Below are 19,355 nucleotides of genomic sequence, written 5' to 3'. Positions count from 1 at the left end.
ATCTTTGATGTGCAGATGCTTTATTAATTTGTAAGCTTTCTGGAACGACCAGAAAGGTTATTATCTTGTTTTTGCATGGTAAGCCAATATCTTATATATGTTTTGTTTTATAATATTAAAATAGAAACACCGATTTGCTGTTGGTGTTCAAAATGGGACCACGCTTCAAAAAGTGAGCCAAGGTGTTTGTTTTTTTAACTTGCTGCTTTCTTTACGTTGTCAACGTTTTTTTTTTTTTTTTTTTGGTAGATTTCCTATCTTGTTATGAATGTAGCCATGCAGCTCCAAGCTTGGAAAGTCAATCAGGTTACGAAGTGCGCCAAAAAACGAATAAACCGAAAAATAGATGTTTGAAGTTATGCTATTTTTGATTTATGACAATAAAATTTAAGCTAAACTTTATCAGTCTTTTCTTTTTAAATCTTGCTGGTCACAGCTACCGCGTGACTGTAATGTTAATAGGCGTACATATGATACATTTTAATATATTATAATTAGTCAAGGTAACGTAAATAAAATATCAATATTGTGGGTTTGTTTGAATCTGACATGTTTTATTACAATTCAATAGAGTTGATTTCAGTGGATAATGCATTTAGGGCGTCGTCTGCGCAGACGCGCCGGACGCTTAATTTCTTTCTGCAACCATAATGGGCCGCAATATATCACTAACCGCATAGTTCGAGGCAAAGTTATGGTTAGGGTTAGGGTAAGGGTTAGGGTTTAGGGTTAGGGTTAGGGTTTAGGGTTAGTGTTAAGGTAAGAGTTAGGGTTAGGGATTAGGGTTGAGGTTAGGGTTAGGATTATATTCGTATTTATTAGTACTAATATACTAGTAATAGTATATTGTGTGTATGCCGTATTTATTAGTACTAATATACTAGTAATAGTATATTGTGTGTATTCCGTAATCAATAAGTATCATAAACAACCACATTACTGGCACAACGAATCATAGCACAGTCGTGTAGGCATTAGACTATGTGTACATAGATTGTGGGTTCGAACCCCAGGTAAACCGTTGTAGAATTTTAATTCTATCGATTTCTTTTTATTTTATTAAGTAAGAGGAAATAATAATGGTAATAAACTCGTGTTATATCTAGCCTCATAGGCCTATAATTACATGTATGTACTATGTGTTATCGCATTGCGGCCCATTATGGTTGCAGAAAGAAATTACGCGCGCCGGACGCGAGTTGTTAATCGGTGACGAACAACGGTGAAACATTATTGAATCGCTTTTAACAACGAAAACAAGCTAAAGATCGTCTAATTCACATGATTCTTTCATTCGGAATGTCCGTTTGTCATTGCCACTCAACCTTACAAGAAGATCGATGATTTCTCTGTTGATAGCTGCAATAAAACTAAAGAATAAAACAGTAATGTTTAGCTTACTTTAATAACATATTAAGAAAGTGTTTACGCATAAGTTCCAGGCATGACAAATAAGTTCCAGGCATGATAAATGAAAAGTGTGGACTCATCACGGATTAACAACGCTTGGCTCCTGTACAAAGGTATAGGAAGAGTTGTTGAAAATAAGAGTAACATTGCATTGTATCCTTCGAGTTCAGTGTTAAATAGTTAGTCTTAAAGCTCCTCAAAGTTTTTGACATCTGACGATGTCAGACGTGATATTTTTGTGTGGTGAATTTAGAAGAAAAATACAACAGCGGAAAAAAACTGAAATTCACTCAATCCATCGAGAATAACGCGCAAAAAGCGAGCGATTTTACACTGATACTCGCAGGAGCTTTAAGATTAACTATCTAACTATTTAATCATGGTGGCCTAATGCACTAACACTTGATAATATGAATAATATATAAATTTCTCGTTATGATCACTTTAAACTAATGTAAAGTGTGCCTTTATTCTATATTTTATGTTATTATTCTGAGTATGACATTATATTTTATGTAATTAATCTATGTATAGTTGTACGTGAATACCAAATGACTTTATTCATGAAAAAACACATATCATCACTTCATAATATTTCGACAAGTAACCCAGCAAACACAAAACGTTTTCGACATCATTTTTAAAAGGTTATAAAAGGTTGTCAGAAAACGTTTAAATGTCGGGTTATATAAAGGGTATATTAAGAGTATAAAACGTGTTCATAACATTCCAAAAAACATTTGTGAAAACTTGATACAAAACATTCTAAACAGAATGTTATTTTGGGGTTGAAAAAATATTTTGCGAAAAATGTTTACCCAAAATATTTTCAATAACATTTTAAAAACGTTTTCATGACCTTTATATAACCCGACATTTAAATGTTGTTAAGAGGTTTTGAACAAAACATTTTAAGAACATTTCTGTGTTTGCTGGGTTCAAATATTTTAACATAATGTTATTTAAGTATTGACACAATATTTCGCAAAAATGTTTGCAAAAATAATTTACAATAACATAAACATTTTTTGAAAACATTTAAAAATATTGTTGTAGTGTGTTTTCATACAAAACGTTTTAAAACGTTTTAAAATCATGACCTTTATATAACCCGACATTTTAATGCTATTAAAACGTTTTTACATAAAACCAAAAGCCAAAATATAACTTCTTTAAAACGTTTGTAAAACGTTTTTGTGTTTGCTGGGAATAACCACCAGCTATATTTGTAGAAATATCTTAAATTGGATGACATCATTATAAAATATCGTTATATGTATTGGTGTCACAGCGACACCTTCTAGGAGTCGCCTGTAAATGACACTGAGAAAGGTGTTGTTTTGACTATAATATTATGTTATACATTAATTTACGGTAACACTGCAGGGTCAGAATTTCGGCGTGAATCAGAGAATCGATTCTTGCAAAGATTCTCGTAAACAGATTTCCGTGAATCAAAGTTGATTCCTGCAAATGTTTGTAGTTTACACAGAAGTTGATTTGCGAGAATCAAATGATTCCCGCAAATTTACTCTGCAAGAATCAAGATTGATTCTCGCACTGTGAAACGAAATTCTGACCCTGCACTGTAAGTGTACGACCTACACCTTTCAGTGATCATTTAGTGATTTACACCAAAACCGTTGTACAATTAATTTAAATGACTCCTAGGGTGTCAAAAGGTGGCGGAAAAGCGCACAATTTTTTCAAGGTGTCAAAGTATTCTGACACCATTTCGAGCGTCTGACAACATATTAACGCATGCGCCTTGGCACACACAGAAGCTTTGATTTATATTGCGCTAAACTAAATGAAGACGAAAGCAAAATAACCATGGGCACGGTTAGGGTTAATGCACAGATCAATAAGCCGTATGCTGGATGGTGATATTCATTAGGCTATATACATGTCTCCATAACGTCTTCAGCTAACATTCCTGATACTTTTAGTTCTCACATTATTTTTCTGGATGTGCCCTAACATTTTGGGATTTTGGCATCACAAGTACGCGGCAGCAAAATCCAAACGCGGGCTGGTTATGATAAACATAACATCGACTTTCATTAGCCTAAAATAAAGGTTAAGTGTTCTTTATTCTACATGTATGTTATTATTCTGAGTATCATATTATATTTTACAGTAGTACGTTAGTACCAAATGATTTTTTTTATTTGTGTTATTTTAACACAAATCATCTTTTCATAATTAATTATAATAATAGAGTGCAGGGCAATGTAAGTAGACCTTCATGCCTAGAGGAACCACCAGCTTTAGTTTTTGAAATATCTTAAATTGGAGGATATCACTATAAATATCGCTATATATAATCATACTTGGTTATAAACATAACCCGGGGAAAAATAAACACATCAAATAAGGCATATCGTAAAAACTCGATAGTTAGCATATGTGCTTACTATCGAGCGCCTTTAAAGCTTAATGCCTAGAGGAACCGTCAGCTTTAGTTTTTGAAATACTAAACCCATTTTCTAAATCAGTTGTAAATTATATGAATTACTTTTAACCAACACGTAAGACATATTACCAAAACTCAATAATAATCATTGTTGAAGGTGTCATTATTTTTCCCACGTTTTGGTTTCTTATCGTTTACAAATCTATATTTCTCAACATCTGACAATGGTATTGAATTTGGGTTGAAGTGCGAGGTTCGATTTCCACCGGCAGCATATCTTCCTGTATTCCTGATATGAAAACCAGGACGTTCGGTCATAAAATATTCAGATCTGTCGCTAGTAAACTGGCTTTGATCTTCATAAGAACTTGCCCTACTTGATTCACTTGAAAATCTAAATTCGGAACCACTGCACATTAAGGATGACCAAAATCTACGTACTTCAACCCTATTCAAAATATATATGTAGAGTAACATAATTGCCAGTATGGCACAACAGAATGCAAAGATTGGCTGCGCAATATATCCCATAGAAGACACAATGGCAAAATATCCAGAGATGTAGGTCAACAACAGCGCGATGTTTACAGCCACGCCTTCCTTCACGCGACTTGATACATCATCTTTGTGCTTTTGGACCAAGGAAGCAGGAACACCGCCAAGTATTCCAATCAATAAGTACAATACCAAATTGAAGATAAAGATGACTGCCAAAGGTGCCGCAATGACGGCAAGGAATGTAGTTTCTCGCGGAAAACATCTACAAACAAAACAGTTAGGAAAGTTGATTTTAAAACAAGTTGACGAGATATTCATTGATGGACTTCAAAGGAATAAAAATAAAATAATTGTTTGAGTTTTATAAAAATAATTAAGATATATAGTTTTTCATAAAAGTCGGTCATTGGGAAAAACAATAAACAAATTTATTTACAATTGTTAGCATAATACATTTTAAATGACTTTGTGAAGCTCGGGCATACATACATATTCTATAGAAAAAAAGAACTCAGAGGGGATTGAACACACTCAGATCACATAAGAGAATGTGTCACTGTACAATTCGTACTTACAGATCGGTCTCTGCATACTTCAGCTGGGTTATAAAACCTGTGACCAGAACAGTTACAAATGGTATACCTACAAATTAAAATAAGTCAAAAAGAAGGGAAAGAAACATTAGAAAGCGTGGGTTGTCTTAGTTGTCACCACCTGTCAGCTGGATATATTACGTTTGAAGTGCTGCATGGTATAGCAAAGATATTATATATAGGTAACACAACTTACGCCCCACCACCTCCACGAAGTGAAGTTGAAGAAGGGAGAAGATAAAAAATACAAACACAATTTTAGTGGATTTAAAGGTCTGCAGACCTCGGATTTCAAAGAAAAAAACAACAATAACCGAGGTTTGCATATCGTCGGAGGTTATCGATCATAAAGAGACAACAACTTCAAATAAATTGCTAAGTGACATTTATATTAATCTAAAACAATAACCAGTAACAAATTAATATCAAATTAATTGTGTGAGTTTAATTTAAAGCATGTTAAAGTGGTTTTCTTATGGGAGGAGGAACAGACTTTTGACACACGGTATATTTACATCAGAGGTAGTTGTACAAGGCATACATATATTAGAATAAAAATAAACCAAGAAGCAAAAATAGAAAATAAAAAATAAAATATTCCAGCACCCTAACGCCTTGAAGCGAGGCTATAGTTTTCTACAATGGTTAACATTTACATTTGGATAATATGTAAAAGAGTTTAAAGATCAGTTTTTTCTAGGGCTTTGCTCATCTTAATAAAGTAATAAATGTTTGCCCTTATTTATACATTTTATACATACCCCATGCACAAAATGATGATATCAATGTATAATAGGAATTTTCCATGTGCGATCTACGTCTTGAGGACATGAAGTCGTACGTAGAAAAGCATGCAGTCCACAAGGCTACTACCAAGACAAAGTAATGAAGCAATGCTGATATACAGGTGCACCAGATCGAACCAATTGATGGATTGTTGGGTCTCTCATCGGTAATTGTTACGACGATAATTGCAACACATAATCCAAGTAGGCCTATTGCAGTACAGAAATTCAAGAGAATTTTGGTGGAATGTTTGGTCAAGATATGTCTGGAATTAATAAGATGCAATTAGAAATACAATATGATTTTATCATTTAGTCGCTTAGAAAATGTATTTGGGAAATGACACAATTGTATAGCGTTCCAGGAGTACAGTGTTAGTTTAGGATTATGGTTAAAGTTAGGGTGCACGATATAAGGTGATGGTTATTATTGAGAAAAATCACGATAGTAATTACAATTTATACATATTTACGCAAGATAATACACAGTTATATTTCCTATGAATATGACTATGGGTCAAAAATTATGGACTATTCCATTCAAAATCCACACTACCCCTGTGGGAGATTTAGCCGATGTCTTTAACACAGGGAGTATTATAAGTTTCGAATAGAATAGACAATTTGGTTACTTCCATTTGAAATACTCACTCCATTTGTGGAAGATATTGGTAAAGCCATAATACAGGGGGGTATGGGTTACAAAATGAATAACTCTTGACAATTACATTTGAAAAAAATACTCCCCCCTGTGGAAGTTATTTCCAAAATCTTCCACAGGGGTAATGGGGATTTCAACTGGAATAGCCTATTAATTACTTATGATGAAATAATTTACACCTGATTGAATTTTACACTAAAAATCAAACTAACAAATATCACGTTGTAAACTCTCACCTATTCGGTACATACGTCAGATATATGACGAGGGTACATAGCAATATTAAAGCACATCCTATGTACACTAAGAATCTCAAATTCACGTTGACGTTTTTACCACTTGATCCACCTTCAGGCACACGACTGCGAACTTCATTTTCATGGATGTTCTAAAAGAAATGCATGATTTAAAACAGAAATATTAATCTTGCCATTCGAAATGCGTTTAGTTCAGTTTCATGCTTCAAAATCAGGATGTTTTAACACTTTATGTCATTTAAATTAAATTGTGTGATAGTCAAGTACAGTGTTGCCTAAATCTATTTCAAAGAAACTCAAACTATTAAAGTCATCGCATTGTTACAATAGTCGAGCGTGCGTAATTTCTCGATGTATACATCGACATTACCCAGATTCACATTTTTACGTTCTTCTTTGTTTAGGGAGGATTTCTGAATTTACCGAAACGATAAAAAGTCAAAACACGCAAATCCATCCACACATCAACGCACCAGATTTGATGATCATCTGTTGTTCTAGACCACCTTTATGTGGATTTACCAACACTGGTAGTATTTTATTAGTCAGTGTTTACATTTTAAAAACATGTTAATCAATTCACCCATTGCACGGTTCCGCTATATGCGAGGAGATTCTCGATCTGGAAGCATACATGAATGGGAATTGAACCATATGACATTGCTTAAAGTTACTTAATCCTTCCTTTTATGTCTATCGCCAGTTCGAGGCTCTCCCCGCATATGACAGAATCGTGAAATAGAAGAACACCTTCATCATGTTTATTGTGTTTTTTTGAAGATGGTGTTGACGGCTCACTCAATTAAGTTTACACCTTCCATTCGGTTAATTTAAAGAACATATTAAGACATAATAATATATGGCAAGTCATTAATATGAGCTTACCGTCAAAACAGCAAAGTTAGTGAGATGATCGCAGTTGCAGACAACTACGTTCTGATTTTCGGTCACCAGTACACAACCATCAGAAGACCAGTCACCTCGATTACTGTTCCAGTAAACGCATTTTGCACCGTCAATATTATATCCCGACTGAACCGGAACAAGAACAATCATATAGATAGAAAACAAAATTATACTTCTACGCTACTTAAATTTGGTACCTCAACCGGCGTCGGTTGGCCCAGCAAAGAGCTCCGGTGAGTGTACCAAATTTGATTAGCAAATTTGATTTACTGCTACGTATGAATATACATAATTAAATCATATAGATGTATACTATACATATTGTATAGTATTACTTTAATAAAACGGTATAATTTTCAAATCTACCATTTAAGTGACCATTATTAGTTTTATCCTTTATACACTTGATTGTTTAAAAAAATGGGGAAGTGGAATGTAACATTCATTATAATACTTCTGAAATTCATCATATAAATTGTGATGCGATCAAGCAAAATCAGTCGGAACTCGGAAATATTAAATTTTCAGTTTCTTACAAAATAGTAAAAAGCATTTACAAAGCTGCATTTTGCAGAAAACTCCATTGAATTTGAACAACCAGTTCCAAAGATATGAGCAATTACAGAGTTTCCAAAACAATAGGAAAGAAAAGGAAATATTACCTTTGTTTGGCTATATCTCAAAATCAATATTTGCGAGTTTCGACTGATTTTGCTTGATCGCATCACAATTGTGACACGATCAAGGAGAATGAGTCAGATGCCGCTAACATTAATTTTGAGATATTGGCAAAGAAAGTATTAAAATCCTATTGTTTCCAGTGATTGATAAAGTGACGTAACTTTGCAAAGAAAAATCGTATCAACTTGGGGTTTTCAGTTTCTAAAAGCTCTAAATGTCCTCTTTAGAAACATAGGTAAAACTCACTTTCGACCAGGGTCGACATGTGACTCATTCCCCTTGATCATGTCACAATTATGATTTCATAAGATGATCACTATAGACGAATAGAAAGGGGCTCGCCCCTCGTTCATTTATCATGAGCTCTATGTTCATCCCGCAGTGATGTCTGGCGTGTTGTCGAGAAAAGCGGACTTTGATTGACGGTATAGAATTGGATAAATAAACCCATAACTGTAGCTGTCCCTCAGAGATGGCGTTAGGTGGACTTTCCCATTTTACACAGAGTAAAACCTCTATGTAGCACAAAGTCAATTTCAAAAAGAGCAGGGTGCTGCTTTTACTTCTATGCATTTTCTCATCAGAAGCCTGTTCAGCAACTGGATGAGGGATGCTAATTCCTGATTTGTCCAACATGAACTAATGCCTTTTAGATTTTTATAATCTAAGTACAGATATAATGTATATAACGTCTAAATCCACAACGAAAGGAAGAGAAGTGCTTGTGTTGTAAATAGCGGAGCTTTCAGCTATGAATCTAAAGGTGTTTGACATACCTCTTTTAGACAGAAAGTCATTTTGACTGGTTCAATGAGGTCTGTGAAAACTTGGTCCTTGATGCTACATGATATAACTTGAGTATTGATCCGACGTTGATATGATATGTGTCTCCTATTATCCGCGAGAAGTTTCGATGAAATAAACAACTTTGGGGTTCGGTATATGATAAATAGTACTCTTTGTGTTGTTACTCCTGAAAAGAAAATGCCGCTTTAGTTAGCAATGGAACATCAGAAATTCACCTTTTCCTTTTTCTTAACCAGGTAGATTAACCACTCACTTCTACTATGTTTGAAGAAGTAGGTTACTATTATTATCATTTGATTTTAAATGATTATTGTCATTTGATCGTAAATTATTCATGCCAGTGTTATCAGTCAGCACTCTTTTAATGGTACAAAATTGACATCACACCGTTTTTACACGTTCACGTTCCGAGTGCTCCTGTACTCTGTTTAAAACATGAAGGTACTTTATGCAAACACGAGTCTATATATATATTCTCTTCAGGTCCTGATGACTAAGTGAAAAGTGGTCATAATTTAAAAAGATTGTTCTAGAAATAATGATATAATTACCTTGAACAAACAAGTTGTCAACTAGTGACATCGGAAGACGCAATGAGGTAAAAGCTTGATGCTCTAGATCAGCACCATCATCCAAATTTATTTCATTATCATTAAGGGAGTTGAATTGAAGGCCTCGCTCTAAATCGTCCTTCGTTACATCTTGCACTCTTACTCCAATGTTTCTAGCTTTGTGAGAGAAAATACCATTCACAATAATCTCTGTTGATTTCAACATGACTTCGAAGGCTGTTATCATGCGACTCAACGATCCACGTTCATTCTGCGCAGCTTCAAGAACTTTATCGTCAGCGTCCATAACGTTACTTATGATTAAGACTACTTTTGACATTACCTATGGGTAAAACAATATTCATTTTGATATTATATAATACTCAATAATCATGATAATGTACAATACTTTGTTTTTTTTTTTTTTGAAAAAGGATTTATATTTTTATTAAAACTCTTTCAGATCAATAAACGATATGCAATCTTTCTAGAAAACTGTTAGTATAAGCATAAATCTAGAGATACGAAGTAAGAAAATATTATTTCGTATCTCCACATCTCAAATGACGTAATAGGTACAGAAAAGTAGAATTACCTCTCGATTTACTGGAATAAAATTCCTATTAATTGCCTCAAAAACTCCCGTAACTGCTTCTACACCCTCTGTTCGTAAATTGAATTCAGCATTAGAAGTGAGTTCATACAGCCTTTGAAGCACATTAACCAGCATATCTGCAGTAAATATACACTGAAAAGAAAGGGACAAAGACGTTTCAAACACAAACAGAAGCGTTAGTCATACTTCTTTTTTCATCTCTTTTTTTTCCTTGAATAAAATGATTGATTAACCTACGAAGGGGGAGTGTATTATCCTCTAAGATTTTTCATCCGACATAAAAAAAAACACACGCCTGTTTAGGCCAAAAGGACTTAAGATAAACGTAGATCCATCATTTCCGCAGCACATAGATGTGTAGAGTGACTTTGGTAATTTTAATGAAATGTGGCTTAACTCTACTAAATTAATAACTTTGCAAAATATGTCGACTTTTAACTTGTTTGAAAAAACCACTTCCTGTCGTATTTTGTAGACAATCTGGTGAACAACACAGTGAATATTCAGCCAAAAATCAATGGTGTCTGTACTTTTGTACATATCCAGAATTTACCAATTTTGCGAGGGCGCGCTCACATTATGATGTCATAGCGGTATTATGTGGAAAATGGGTATACTTATTTAACGCAGACCTCTTCCAGATTAGTCTTGGCACTTCGTGAAGAAATATTCCATACTTAATGCCAAACCTGTACATATTTATATATATACCTGCTGATATAACTCTTGAAGTTGTTGATTAACATTTCCTATGTCACATCCAGATACCAAAGCATTATTGCAGGTCCAAGTTGAACGGCCATCTGTCTGGCAATAGAGTGTTGCTATTGATCTAATACCTTATATAAAATATGGTATAAATATAAAATTATGAAAGTATTAAAGAATGCCAAATATTGGTATAAATCGTACGATCAAACTGTTTTTATTAAAACACAATCATCATCATCATCCCCAAAATAATAATAATCATCAACCGCAAAATCAATAGCTATAAAAACGAATTTTGTCCTTCATTGAATAGATCATTTAGGTTTGTCGAGTAAAAACACTTTTTGAATTTTGTTTGACAACACCAAGTGAACTATGGGCACATACTCTTTACGTTCCACTACTGATCCACTGCTGAAGTCTGCAAAAATGACTTAGGAACACCGAAAACCACTCAAACAGATTGCATGAAAGTGGATCAGATGACAATATTATACAACCTCGAGGGTTGAGAGCCAGAAAAACTGGGTTAAGACTTTTTGTCTCTCAACCCTCGAGTCCTGATGAAGTAAAAATATATTCCTCTTTCATTCTACTCACCACAAAGACATCTTTGTTGTGAGTATGATGTCATTCCATTTTCTGTTGCCCGAAATGTCAGGTCACCATACTCAGAACTGCATGTGATATCCGGACAAACTCTCACAAGCGGTGGCGGCCTCGAGATTCCTACGGCTAGCGTTGGAACATTAGGTAGTGTCGTTGATGGACGTCGTGAAGTTGGTACGGTCTTCGTAGTAGTAGTAGTTGGTTTCTGTTCTTGATTGGCTTCAATGTTCAAACATTTTAATTTTAAAAGATAATTAACATACGCCTGGTATTAACCTAATATCGTGATTATCAAGCCCTCTCATTTCTTCATGAATTCTGACTAACAAGAGTTGTATGCCCTATTACGAATGGAAACGTCTTTTTTAGCCTTAACCCTATAATGTATGATTACCATCAAATTCTACTTGTATTATTCTATACTCGAAATGCTAAAATAATATTAGAAATAACTTTAAGGTTTCTGCCAATTTTAAGCCGAAATAACAAGGTAAAGTGGACAAAACCCTACTAGATATTGTGGTCGTTTAACGTTGAGTTAAATATCTTAATAAACAACATTAAAATCGCTCTATTGACCTGACATACATAACGAATACACAACGTAAGTTGGTACATGTAGAAGCATTACAAATATGCTAAAACATCAGGATTAAAATCAATAACAAATTTAATATTATAAGATCGTACATTGGCTATAACTCTATAACTCTGACCATTTGCTGGCTGAACACTTGTTGCGTCAGAAATCAGAGTTTACGTACGAAAAGACATAGATACCGCATTGGCAGCATAGAAAATGTTTGCATTTCATTAAAGTGTGAAAATGGGAAGTACAAATAAAATAAAGTGTAATGATGTTACAATCTGACGTCGCTGTCAATCAAACTCCCTACGGCTCTTGATTGGCTAGTAGTGCGTAAAAGGAATTTTGATTAATCTGATACCTTCATTGCAGAAAAAGGAAACGCAGAAAATGGCGAAAATTACGATACATTTACAATGCAAAAAACAACTTTCCTGGGCATTGTTGACATGGAACCTTCAAGAAAGAAATTTCCCAATAATTTACTAAGACCTAACTTTTAAGACGGTCTGTGTGTTTGAAGGTGAGACATTAACCATAGGACACCTTGTTTTACATACACGTTCAGAAACTCAACCACACGACCACTCGTAATCAAATAGTTTCTAAGTTTGATTGACGGATGACGTCAGACGCAAACTTTATAATTCTGTCTTAAATTATACGAAGAATTACCTGTTGTTATTTCAATACTCCCTTCTCTTATTCGAAAATGTGGTCTTTGATGTCTGATCGCGGCAGCTTGAAGCTCCTGTTCAAAATGTGTTGCAGATATAAAGGCTCCTTCCTGCAAACTGACCATGGTTTCAACAACTAAGCTTCCATCTTGAAATGCTGATATGTAAGCGTTAAGAAAGTGACGAGATGCAGTCTCAGTGCTGTAGATAAGATTTATTATCTGACCAAAAGAAAAGTAGAATTCGGTAAGGTGTGGGAAATATTGAATCCCTTGTTTACTCCTTTGTTTGGAGTAAGATAATTTACCTCGTTTGGATTACTTTATTTGCCGTAGTGCACGTTAATAACAATTGGTTAATGGTTACTGGTTCAAGCATGGGCTGATACACCTGTTCCGAATTATGATATGCCATAGTCTTTGTGTTGTGATCATTTCGATCAATGGTTCGTAACAAAGAAAGCGTGAGCCTAGCAATGGTGCACTACGCCAACGAATTAACAGGCCAGGTAAATTACCTGATCAGGTACTGTACCTAATAAGTTATAGATATACCTAATCAGGTACAATCGCATCCCATAATGCATTGCCGCTACTGTTCTGAATTGAAATTTCAAATTTAACTTAGACCAAAATGAATGGTTAAAATCAACTTTATTGATAAAAATTGTTTGAAGATTAACTATTTATAATTCTGTGCCAAAGAATCAAAATACAATGTTAAATTAATTATGTAATCATATTAATTGTATTGTTTTAAGTTACACATTAACCTCACTTCATGTACATTGCCTGACTGCTTAAGTATGAACCTAAGTTTGCTTACCGATAAGCTTATTATGCAACCCATCTCTCAATCGCATTATAGGGCTTGATGCCTCATTAGCATGATAAAATAACTAAGTGGGTGGGGAGTTGCTTCAACTTCAACACTGCGATTCTTTTTATCTGCATAGTACCTAATTTTGCACCTAGGTGGAGAGGCTGTAAATGTTATAGACATTGTTTGCATGCACCGCTAGGGCTCGAACCCGCAACGTCGCGATCATCGGTCAAAGACTGTACCAGTTAGCCACAATGCTCTCGAGACGATCACCGATTGTCATTTGTTCTACTAAACAGTGTTATATATACGATCGTATTTCCTTTTTCATTTTAACATTCAGTACATCGCATCAATGAAAAAGAGTAAATTTTAATAATTAAGATTCTCACTAATGGTAGTATTTCCTGTGCAGCTTGTTTGAATTCTACTGAATCTGGGTCCATCAACTCTGGGCTGAATTCAGCCGGATATGTAGGTAGCGTTTCTATTACCATCAGAATCCTGTAGCAATCGGCAGCTATTAATAAGAAAAACAAATAAAAAATATAATTGGATACAAATTAAATAAATAAATAATTTTTAGAGTAAAAGCCAAACATGGATGAAATTGGCAACTTTTAAATGAGTCAAGTGTTTCGGTAAACATAGCCAACGCAGTGATTAGTCCAATATGGAGCGAAATAAAAAAAGTGCAATTGACTCTCAACATAATAGGTTATGACACGAAAGTGAAGTTGCACTCTTTCGGATCATTGATTGGAATCCACGACAGACTGGTTATTGACTCTTTTACAATTACAAACGCGTATATATTATAGCGCATGAAACATATTTACTTTCGATTACTCTTGCTTGGTATAAATTAAGTTAAATCGTGGTCATTAACAGGAAAAATATGTATTGAGACTTTTCACTTTTGACGGGTTGTCATTAAACTCATGACATGAACCTGGTATCAGGTGGTAAATATCTTACCTACTTCACATGTGTTACCGGTGACGAAACAGGTACATTGACATTCACCAGCAACACACGCGCCATTGTTGGCACACCCAGAGTCATCGTAACAAGCTACAAAATAAATCAGGAAAAAAAGAGCACTTAATGCTGATAAAGTTAGAAATATGCATTTCATTAACACAGTTCATGCGAGAACACCATACAAATATCAAAAATAAAACCAAAATAAAACACTTTCGGTATTGATTCAAAATTTATGTTAGAATAAATATTTGCATTTGTCTCAGTTTCATAATAATTCGCCAGCAAAGTGATTACATAAGTCCCTGGTAACTGGATCACGCATCTTTTGGTATTGCTAGTACATGCCATAGACTTTGTGTTGCGATCATTTTGATCGTGGTACAGGACTCAAAAGCGTGATCCAGTTGACGTAATGATAATCGGAGTACACGTAACACTTTGCTGGTGAACATTGCATAAAAACAAATGACGAATACTGATAAAACCCGATGATTTAAGCTCGGCAATATCCCCAGAAAATTTCTACTTTTAGGAGTTGCCTCTGCCTATAACTAACAAAGTTTGTAGTTTCAATCAAAACGTAACTTCTTCCGGAGGATTTCAATATGCCACTAGGGTGACCTGATGTGACATAATGTAATGTAAATCCAGAGGTTCATTGCGCAGGCATGTATTTCCCAGGAAGTTGCCATGAGGTTACCTTTACCTTAAGTATTTTTTGACAATCTCAATACATTAAGTATGGTTATTACCAACTGTTTGCCTGTGAAATACAACATATATCTTAAGGCACTTGTAACCTAATGCTTACCTGGTGGTATTGCGGTTGTGGTTGTTTTCACAGCGGCAGTAATTGTCGTTTTGGTTGTTATTGGATTGTTGACCTTGGTAGTCGTGGGTCGGTTTCTTGTAGTTGCTGGTTTCGTCGAAGTTGTTGGTTTCGTCGTAGTTGTTAGTTTCGTCGTAGTTGTTGGTTTTGTCGTAGTTGTTGGATTGGTCATAGTTGTTGATTTTGTCGTAGTTGTTGGATTGGTCGTAGTTGTTGGTTTCGTCGTAGTTATTTGTCCCGTCGTAGTAATTAGTTTTGTCGAAGTTGTTGGTTTCATGGTAGTGGTTGGTTTCGTCGTAGTTGTTTGTCCCGTCATCGTTGCCGATTTTGTTGAAGTCGCTAATATTTCAGTAGTTGTCAGATTAGTCGTTGTAAGGCCTACGGTAGATGTAATTTCCCGCATTGTAGTTTGATCCAATTCTGTGGTTAGTTTAGACGTTTTCTGAGCTGCAGTTGTTGGAGCCAATGATGTCATTTGTACAGCCTGTGGTGCAGAATTTATTTGAAGCGGAACATCAAATTCAGTGCTACAAGGGGATCCCTTGGTCAGATACGATACATTTTATGACGTAATTCCCAGCTGATATTTCTTTCTTTGTAGTAATGACGCCATCGACGGCATGAATTTCGAAAAGATCTTGTATCTTCGCCGAAACTTGGAAGAATGCATACGTTAGTTGACTGTTCACGCCACTGTCTTCATCATCAGCAGTAATCGTTGCCAACACTGTACCAATGTCGTCATTATCCATAATAATCTCACTGACGTTTATGTTTCTTACAACAGGACAATTGTCATTTTCATCTGTTACAACAATTCTAACATTGGCTTTAGAAGAAAATGTAGGACTGCCTCGGTCTTCTGCCATGACAGACACATCATAGACCAGATTGCCTGTTGTCTCGAAGTCAAATTCAGCCCGAGTTGATAAGACGCCAGTTTCACCATTCATAACAAAAAAACAAGTTATTCTCATCAATGACTGAATAGATGATTTCTCCATTTCGTCCAGGATCTGGATCATCGGCGTACACAGTTATAACTTCGGTACCCATCGGATGGTTTTCTGGCACGGTTGCGTCATATACGGAGAGTTGGAAAGTTGGTGTCATCGAATTAGGGACCAGGGTATCTTGGCAAGTGTCGCCATCAAAGCCTTCATAACAATCACACATTTTGTACCCTATGCATTCACCTTGCTGATAGCAATTATTGATATCTGTGCAACTAGGTATGTCACACCTATCACCAGACCATCCCACCGAGCACAAACAATCATCAAAGTTTATGCACGTTCCATGACCTGAATGAAAATAATAATTATATCACATTACCGCTCATAAAACGCTCTTAATTTTGATGAATAAATGTGTACCAAAATAAAATAATGAGATCACTATATGACGTCATAATATATCCGGACCTTCAAATTCGCCAATTTCAGCGATTGAATTTTTGCCAACAGTGACAGGAATCACAAAATCTAAAGGTGTCTCTTATATCGAAAACTAAAATTGTTATTAAAGTTTTGTTTATTTTGTATCTTTGACCACTACTATTATCATGCTACATAGATAGTAGTGCCCGGCTGGTAAGGATAATTTAGAGAATAAACGATAGGATTTTTTGTTTTTACAATCCTCTACCGTGTGATAGACGAGTAGTGGATGCCGGCGCACACATAAAAATATTGGACCTGCCTGTCGTCTATCATAGATAGAAGATAGTAAAAACAAAAATTCGTTTATTCTTATTCTTAGTCAGTTAAATATTATTCTAATAACTGTAAACAATTTTTTAAGCAAAAAATAAGTTATCGTCATTTAAGCTCCCCTAGTCTACGCATACAACGCGATGCATACGCACACCTCTACAAGCGTATTACGCGTTATCAACACTATGATGACGTGGGGTCGTCTACGGCCTGATAGACGACACCCGAAATCATGCGATTGTCCTATCAGATTATGTGTCTACGAACTATACCACTCCCACTGACTAAGAATATCTGATCAACATCATTAAGGGGTTAAGTGAATACCATCGACCATGCTTTATTTGTCAATACTGAGACCTTTACAATGACAGAACCTAATCATTTGACAGCTACAGGTTTTACATCTGAGTATGCAAAAGCGAGATGAAGGAAATATAGATAAATTATAACCTGAACAAAAGTTGAGACTCTCGCAGGAATATTTTGAGCAGTCGGAGCCCTTGTATCCCATATCGCACTGGCAAAGGTTAGGCTCAACACAAGTTCCTTGGTTTGAACATTCGTTGTTTTCGTTACAAGACATTTCGGCGCAATTTGGACCCGTATATCCGATATAACACCTGCGAAGTAAACATTATGTATCTTAATTTATTCTTAATAGCTTCACAAACTTAAAAGTTCGACTAATGGCGATTTGGGCTCACATTGAAATAAGTGGAATTTTAGGCACAACCTAAAAGTGCACTCACGTCCAATTTCCACTAACAAATAGGCATGGAACATTAATTCTTGTTTGGATTTCAGAGAAGGAGCTCTCTATTTGCACAAGGCAAAGAAGCCCAAGTGTGCCATTAGGCGAATCTTTACATTATTAAACTTTTTTCTAAACGATTTTGCTGAAAACCGTTTCGTTTTTAATAGGGTGTTATATATACCCCGGGGTATATACCAACCATAGTAAGTACTGGGTACTTTGAATATGAAATGCGTTATGGACTGAAAATGTATTCTTTATACACTTGTCCTAATCAACAGAAGCTAAATTGTTGCCGACAGGTCAACTACATGGGAGAGACACAGAAACGAATGTAGATATTTTTGTCATCAGTATACACATAATCTTTTTGATTACAATCATGATAATGATGATGATATTGATGACGATGATGATAATGTTTGATGAATGATATCCTGAGTTTTTCATATTACCTGCAGCTTATTTCCTGAGACACAGAATCCAAGATGCACAATCCGTGTTCACTACAGTCATTAAGGTCAAAGCACCTAGACGTTTGACTACAATTGTGACCTATAAATCCTTCATAACATTGACAAACCCCTGGAGAGATACAGTCTCCATTTCCGGAGCAGTTGTCTTCTGTATCACAGTCCGGAATGCCACATGATGCCGTCTTCCAACCTGTATCACACCGACATTCGTCAAAGGCCTCACATTCGCCATTACCTTCGTCAAAAAAGGAAAGAAAATGTTTTCCACGATAGCACTATGCAACACATTGCGACACATTACAATTAACAATAAGATAAACGGCACATTTTGCAGTATACAAAAAAATTAGTGTCAACATACCTGAACAAAAGCCATGTGTTTCACAAGAGAACGTATTACAGGTATTTCCAGTCCAGCCATAATCACATTCACAGACGTCGTAATCAACGCAGATACCATGACCAGTACAATTGTCGACATTGTAACAAGTTGCTTGCAAGCTGCAATCGTCACCTTTATGACCAGCAAATATGATAAATTTATATGCGATAGTTATGTTTCATGAATGGTTGATAGTAAGTTGCTCGTAACAAATGTCATTCGCATGTATGGTGTCCCTATTATAGTGTCACTAAATATAATTTATATCGTGCTCATCAAAGCGCACACCTTGCCTTCTCTTTTTAACGATCATACGACTTAATACTGTTCATTGATTATTTGTAGCAGCAATAAATATACATAACAATTTGCTTCTTCAGACAAAATCTTGTCGTCTCTTATCTCACAAAGAGCAGCAAAATTCGGCGTCTAAATTGCGGTGTTGGCATCCCTTGTGAATGAAATGTCATCGACCGCTAATGTAGTGCTGTTTGCGTCTGCCTCCCTCTACATTGGATTTGGACGGGCATCTGTCACTAACATATTCTCTTCGCGGACTAGATTGCTTAAAGCCAATATTTAAAGTTACGTTAAGAAAATTAAATTTTACACAAACGTAAAAA

General features: G+C 35.3%; 2 protein-coding genes across 2 annotated transcripts in view; both read right to left on the bottom strand.

Moving 5' to 3' along the window:
• Nucleotides 1-2,694: 2,694 nt before the first annotated feature.
• On the bottom strand, nucleotides 2,695-15,938 carry LOC140164763 (adhesion G-protein coupled receptor G7-like). Its single transcript, XM_072188131.1, has 14 exons — nucleotides 15,385-15,938; nucleotides 14,565-14,660; nucleotides 13,979-14,106; nucleotides 12,763-12,985; nucleotides 11,493-11,720; nucleotides 10,893-11,020; nucleotides 10,161-10,313; nucleotides 9,566-9,908; nucleotides 8,984-9,180; nucleotides 7,506-7,652; nucleotides 6,600-6,751; nucleotides 5,679-5,968; nucleotides 4,900-4,966; nucleotides 2,695-4,586 (listed from the first exon to the last, which is right to left on the bottom strand). Exons 1-14 carry the CDS (start codon nucleotides 15,875-15,877, stop codon nucleotides 3,962-3,964), a joined length of 3,270 nt encoding a protein of 1,089 aa, XP_072044232.1. The 5' UTR covers nucleotides 15,878-15,938; the 3' UTR covers nucleotides 2,695-3,961.
• A 406-nt stretch (nucleotides 15,939-16,344) lies between these two features.
• LOC140163650 (uncharacterized) overlaps nucleotides 16,345-19,355 on the bottom strand; it is a 50,021-nt gene continuing 47,010 nt past the window's right edge. Inside the window, exons 35-38 of the mRNA XM_072186965.1 lie at nucleotides 18,712-18,864; nucleotides 18,330-18,585; nucleotides 17,571-17,740; nucleotides 16,345-16,706 (exon numbers count right to left, since the gene is read on the bottom strand). Of these exons, the coding sequence (XP_072043066.1) occupies nucleotides 16,345-16,706; nucleotides 17,571-17,740; nucleotides 18,330-18,585; nucleotides 18,712-18,864 (941 nt within the window). The remainder of the gene's footprint in view (nucleotides 16,707-17,570; nucleotides 17,741-18,329; nucleotides 18,586-18,711; nucleotides 18,865-19,355) is intronic.

Source organism: Amphiura filiformis, chromosome 11, assembly GCF_039555335.1.
Source record: "Amphiura filiformis chromosome 11, Afil_fr2py, whole genome shotgun sequence".
NCBI lineage: Eukaryota > Metazoa > Echinodermata > Ophiuroidea > Amphilepidida > Amphiuridae > Amphiura > Amphiura filiformis.
The sequence above is the reverse complement of the archived record's forward strand: the minus strand, read 5'-3'. Positions and strand labels throughout refer to the sequence as shown.